Source organism: Cebidichthys violaceus, unplaced genomic scaffold, assembly GCF_023349555.1.
Source record: "Cebidichthys violaceus isolate CVI_PGR_0920_01 unplaced genomic scaffold, fCebVio1.0.p SCAF_51, whole genome shotgun sequence".
Classification (NCBI taxonomy): domain Eukaryota; kingdom Metazoa; phylum Chordata; class Actinopteri; order Perciformes; family Stichaeidae; genus Cebidichthys; species Cebidichthys violaceus.
In genome coordinates, this window is record NW_027176717.1 from 1,522,244 (window position 1) to 1,528,737 (window position 6,494).

The window sequence follows — 6,494 nt, forward strand, 5'->3', positions numbered from 1 at the left end:
TCAACTCCCTTCGTTGGTGTTCATCCTCTCCATTTTCACCACAATGTGAACCGTATGATCAATCATTCATGTTATATTGTGTGTTGGTTAAAAAGCAATGTATCTCATCACACATGATTTAATTGTAGTGTCTCCTTCACATGAGCTCAGTTGAGGTGGGTCCCTGCAGGAATCTTTTAAAGGAATAGTTTGATATTTTTGTGAAATACGTTTATTGACTTTTTTTTAAGAAACTTAGATGAGATTATTTCATGTTCGTAAGGTAAATGTGAAGCTAGGGCCAACAGCTAGTTAGCTTAGCTTTGCATAAAGACTGGAAACAGGGAGAAGCAGCCTGGCCAAAGGTAACAAATGAGATTGGCAATTGAATCAGGCTCCCTTGATATCTTCACTGCTGGTTAAAGGGCAGATTTGGTATTTTTCAAAACTCTTCCTGTGTTTTAGTGACTACGATTTTAATGGGGACAACAATGTTTTAAATTGGTCCAGTATTGAGTGAGAGTGCTCCAGACGGTAGCCGCTAAACGGGCTGTGATGTAATCACTCAAAGTGGTCCATTAAAAGTGCTTATTTTTGCCACTGACAGGCTCAAATTGCTGTCCAACCAAGTCTCGATCGGAGAAGTCTCGTGAACTCTCGCATGGCATCCACATTGTCGAAATCAGCTAAATATTCATCCACGACGTTGAAAATCTTTTGGAAAACACTAAGCTACGCTTTCTTTACTCCAACACGACAAACTCTGAAAACACAGGCTCTCTTCTCCTCCATTTAAACCGTTGTCTTTAGGCATTAAGTCACATGACACAATACCAAAAAGACCGGATCAAGCGAAATAATCAGATGTGATAAAAATCTGAGCCTGTCAATGGCAAAAACAAGCACTTTTGTTTTGAGGTACATTGACGGTGGGCAATTTCCCAGAGTGATTACATCCAAGCCCGTTTAGTGGCTGCAGCGCTCTCGCTCAATACTGGATCAATTAAAAAAATTGTTGTCTCCATTAGTGGTTAAAATGGTAAAAATAGGGTCCAGGATGAAAAAGCCCTTAGTTACCTTTTTACAAAAGCTTCACAGAAAGAGAAGTGGGACTCGTAACTGAACCACAAGGAACATTTAAGTGATTGCATTTCTAAGTAACAGGAACAGAATGTTTTGGATATTCTGATTGTGTTTCTTTTCTTGCTAGTTAATGAAAATTGAAAGGCGTAAGAGCACTCAAATAATCAAGTCAAACACTAGAAAGTCTAGAAAGCACATTTTCTGTGTGTGTGTGTGTGTGTGTGTGTGAACTCACATCGTTGCGCTGTTTGGAAATTAGGACAAAGCCATTATTATCAATCACGTAGCATGCAATATCCTGAGATAAGAGACAGAGACAGAGAAAGCACTTATTACTTATGTAGGGAAGGATCTGTGACAAACACCCATAACAAAGATCACAAAGTGCAAAATATATAATAAACATTTAATTAAAGTTATGATGTGACTTAAAATTAAAGCTATACGAGTCAATTTCTTACTTTTGTGGCTCCATACAATAGCGCAAGATACAAATATTTTAATTCACATTCACTACATATCAGACAGACAGCAATATATACTCACAAAGCTGTCACACCGAAGAGGACAAATCCCATCCGTATCAGAGCACTGGAGGACAGACAGGCAGACAGAGAGAAAGGAAAATAAGTGTTTCGCCATTAATACATAAAGGAAGGATTACAAAATAAAGGTGAAAGTGACTGGAAGTGTAACATGTGTTGTTATCTAATGAGTATTTATATGAAGGAGGGCATGTTTGTGTATGTGAGTAAATGATTTGAACACATTTTCTATCCATCTTCTCAGCTGAGGTGTTATGCTTGAACATGTGTCAGTGTCGACGAGTGCATGTGTGTGAAACAACGTGTCAGTGCTGGTGAGAAAGTGTTAATTTATGTGTGATGTCTACCTGTGATTGGCTTCTGAGTTGTCTGAGTGTTTGCGAGATGTCTGTGACTGTGTGTGTGTGTGTGTGTGTGTGTGTGTGTATATATGTGTGTGTGAAATTTATTTTAACTGGAGTGTGAAGCTGACTTCACAAAGCTCAGCGGGCGCTGAAGATGTTAAATCTGCTTCAGTGCAAAAAGTAAAAAGAGAAAAAGAGGTCGAGTGATTTTTTGAAAAATGAGGCAAGGGGGGACTTATGCATACTTACATCTGTGTCATTTGGCTGAGAAGACATGAAAAGAGGAACAAAAAGAGAGAGAACATGAAGAGGAGAGAAACATTACTTCAGTTAATGATGTGTAAGCCAATGCACTGACTAGACGGTCTCACTCTGTTGCTGCAAGAACGCTGTTGACAAAGCCATACATCATCTCAGAGCACTTTGTTGGGAAAAGACAAAAGACTGCAAATATGTTTTTTCCGCGAGTGCCAATTTTTGTAGATTTAATTACGGTTTTAACAGATTTTCAAGCAGTAATTTAACAAATCAATCAATTTGAATCAAAGTATGAAAATGAAAAACTTGTAATTACGTGTTTAGTGCTTTTTCCATAATAATACAAAAAGGATTTGTGTATCAGCTTTTGAAGGTGGAAAGTGGAAGTTCTCTATCAGCCCTGTCTGTACATTTCACCTGCAGCCACTTTCCCTCATCAGCGGAAGGGTCACGAGTCAACATGTCAATAGTTCTCCTTATGACTTTATGGCCACATCTTGTGTCCAGTGTTTGTGTGGATTGGCGTCTGTGGACAATATGTCTTTAGACTCATGGTCAGGTTATATAGAGCGTGTCGAAGTGCGAATGAGACAATCTATCATCCTTTTCAATCCTATTACAGCAAAGTGTCAGTCTTTCTCTCCGCTTCCCAACACTGCCTCCTGAAATAAACCACAATTCATTGAGTGCACTGACAGAAATGATGATCCTTCCACACATGCTGTTGGTACATAGCATGACTGGATGAGAGATAAAATGTATAGAAAACTACATTCTAATGATTGTTTATCCTACTTGTTTTGGCCAGAAATGGAGCCAGAAATTAAATGCTGTCGTGATTTGTGGCACTGGGAAAAACGCATAGGGCCCTTGAAATCAAAAGGGTTAATTTGCTCAGCAAATATATTGGAAATCTGCCCTATAGATAATCTTATTTGTGTGCATGTCTGCTATTTTGGTCTAATGAAGTGTCCAAAGTGGAAAAGGTTCACCCTCAGGGGAGCATGAATGTGCAGAGCAAAATTTAATATAGAAAAGTGTCTTTATGATGTTTCCTGCTGACAAATCAGGTCTGGTCATCACAAAAACTTAATTATATTCTGCATCGCCAGATGGACCGATTAATGGTCCTCACCATCCTGCCTTGAACCCTCTTTGTGTAACTGTTTCTGCTCTATTAGCAACACTTCTATGTCTCATCCAGCCTCTTTATCTCTAAACATCAGAGCCAGATTTCTAAATCGGGGCAGCATGTAAGAGGCTCTTCCTGTGTTGGTAAATGTGTCACATCTGGGAGCTCCAGGAGGAGTCAAGGTGATGATGAGAGCATGAATTATCACTCTCATTCCCTGAACCTCAATCAAACAGTTTCTCGCTGTGACTGATGATCCTGCTGTCAACTCACGTAGACACTTGAACTCAAAGTAAGCAACTCACTACAGTATTATAACCGTGATCCACTATTCCGTACTGAGCTTTGCTGTATACTAATATACTTTTAAGAAACCTGCTCCATTTCTGATGAATGCTTTTTATAAAACAATCAAATATCAATGATAACTAAAGTAAATTTGTTTCGGTGGTTGCATTAATTACAGTACTTACTGACATACTTTAATTTCATATTTCAAAAGTTGTGGTGCAGTGCTATCACACACACAGAATGAAAGTAATAAATGTGGGATTATAGAGAAGGGAAGACCAGCTGAGTCTCGTCCACGAGATAAAGAGCTTGCCAAGATGTGCACGACGAAAAAATCTATCATCTTTTGATTCTCATCACCATCACCTCACAGTCTCTCACCGCATCTCCACTCAATCCTTACACTGCGGAAATTCACACTGTATATTTTAATGTGCATGCAATTTAGGAAAATTGCGGCTTTGCAGATTTAGACAAGGTGTCAGTGGAGAAAGGCAACTCCTTTTTTGTTCTGTCGTATTTCTACTTGTTTCTTTCTCTTTTACTGTTTCTCGCCCTTTCAAAACCTACTCTTAAACACATGGATTTACACACACGCACACACACTGAGACAGCATACAAGACAGAGTGTGCTCTGCAGAGATGTCAGAACATTTTCCTACTAACATTCTGACTCATTCCTATTAGATGGGAGCTCATGCTTTATTCCTCTCCCCACTAATTCATAATTCATCAACTAATACCATCTTATTTTAAGGAACTCAAGCTTACAATGAAGCTATAAGATCAGACGGGGTTTCCATCACTTATGTAACTCTTCTATTGCAGAGTTCCTCACAATGATCATTTCAAGTATTAGTTCATTGTGATTGAAATATTTCTCTTATTAACACCTAATGATGGAGTAGTGTGAACACTTGAGTAAATCAATATTTATTAATAGATACATTAATCATACCCAATACATAAACACGATAAATAAAATAAAATGAAATGCTTGCAACACCGTTACTGCTACGCAATGCATATAGAATAAATGTAATCTAAGATAATTTTTCACCCCAGATGAATATGATAAAAAAGTAAACTAATAGACATCACAATGAAACTTCTCCAGGTGATTACTTACATTAAGACCATTATTTTTGAATTACAAGTTTGGTGAAATAAACACCATTTTATTTCAGTAGTCTTTGCCTGGGGTGTCTCCCATTAACACATCCTCTTTGGCAGAAGTCTTTTTATGTGGAGGGTTGGTTGCCATGTTATTGTACTTCCTCCTAAATATGTCATACAGGATGTACTGTAGGTACGGTATCTTCACCCCTGGGGGAGCTTAACACTTAAAATAGACCACCGACAGCATTTCACACACACAAATACACACATACTGCACACCCATGCATGAATGGAGACACATGAACATACACAGTCAAGACAAGCACAGACTGTGAGTGCATGCACACACAAACGACTATTAAATAAAGATGCTTGTCAGTGAATACATGACAGGAAGATGATTACGTAACCGAATCTGAGAAGAGGGAGGGTTGAGGAGAGGAGACAAGGGAAGAAGGAGAGAGTATAGGAGATGGAAAGGGAAGAACTGAGAAGAAGGAGGGGACATGAGAGGAGAGAAAATTGAGAATTCAGGCAGTAGAAGAGAAAGTCAAAGGTGCACACAGTAAATCAGAATGGGAGTTACTTTCAGCATAAAGCATAACCCAAGTGGATGACAAGGCTACTGCACATGCTGCTAATGAGCTCCTAGTTGATGATTATGGACATAACAACACACTTGTGCACAGATGGTCATGCATATGGTCCCTGTCAACATGATTTGCATTAACATTAACAGACACATACAAATATACGGTACTCTCTTCTTCACACCTCCACGACATACTCAGAAACACGCACATACTCGGGAGTTGCTGAGCCTATCCGTGGTAGCGATCCATCATTTAATGGCAAGCCAGCAGCCCTAATGCTCTTTTGACTGCTGTCATTTACAGCCATGGGAGCAGAGGAGGGGAACGGCCAAGCTATCAAACACCTGCTACGGCAAAGACGTTATGCCAAATTAGGCAAGTTGTCCCATATAAAATGTTCTCTTGAAGGTGTGGAAGAACTCAAAGGATACCGAGCTCCTCCACTGAAAGTAGTACTGATGGAATTATCTGAGCAGCAAACATAATCAGCTGAAAGCAATTCCAAAAACATGACTTTTAAGCTTTCAAAATAAAATTCCCCGGCAGGGTAAGCTCTCCTTTAATGGTATAGTTGCAGTGATATGAAAAACAATGCATTAAGCTTTGACTCAAACAAAGTTGAAATGCTTTAATTAACAAGTGACGGAGCAGAAAAATAACCTTTAATCATCATTGACTCCTTGTCATACAGTAATAAATGGTGACAGAATGGCCTGGTGGTCGAAAGGCATATTCCTGAATACAGGACGGAGGCCACGGGTTGAAGCTACATACAGCAGGAGTCATTAGTGAGGGAGGGTGGTGTTATCCCTCAGTAACAAAAAAACAGCATGATTTTTTGTTTCTATTCCACAAGCACTGTTCAATATAACAGCTATAACCATAAATATAAACAGACATTTCTCATTAGTGCCAGTGTAGTGCTACAATTAACTTGTTTTATGGTGGGCATTAAAAATAAAAACAATGAATCTCACATGGAAAACCACTAAAGCAATAGTACTCTATTCACAGGGTTTAATTCACCAAGAAATAGCACAGCGGTACCTGACATTAATGATTCATCCATTAAACGTCTCTGTTTTGAAAGCAAGACGTCGTAAATAGCTGACAACTAAGCTAGACGCCAGCTTTTTGTTTATAGAGGGTT

The 6,494-nt window shown here is 38.9% G+C and overlaps 1 protein-coding gene across 2 annotated transcripts in view; it reads right to left on the bottom strand.

Moving 5' to 3' along the window:
- The window catches only part of cacna2d4a (calcium channel, voltage-dependent, alpha 2/delta subunit 4a), a 78,535-nt gene that overhangs the window by 6,544 nt on the left and 65,497 nt on the right, over window positions 1-6,494 (bottom strand). For both annotated transcript variants that reach the window (XM_068731423.1, XM_068731422.1), the window contains exons 29-31: window positions 2,201-2,215; window positions 1,609-1,653; window positions 1,298-1,360 (exon numbers count right to left, since the gene is read on the bottom strand). In XM_068731423.1, coding sequence (XP_068587524.1) covers window positions 1,298-1,360; window positions 1,609-1,653; window positions 2,201-2,215 — 123 coding nt within the window. The remainder of the gene's footprint in view (window positions 1-1,297; window positions 1,361-1,608; window positions 1,654-2,200; window positions 2,216-6,494) is intronic.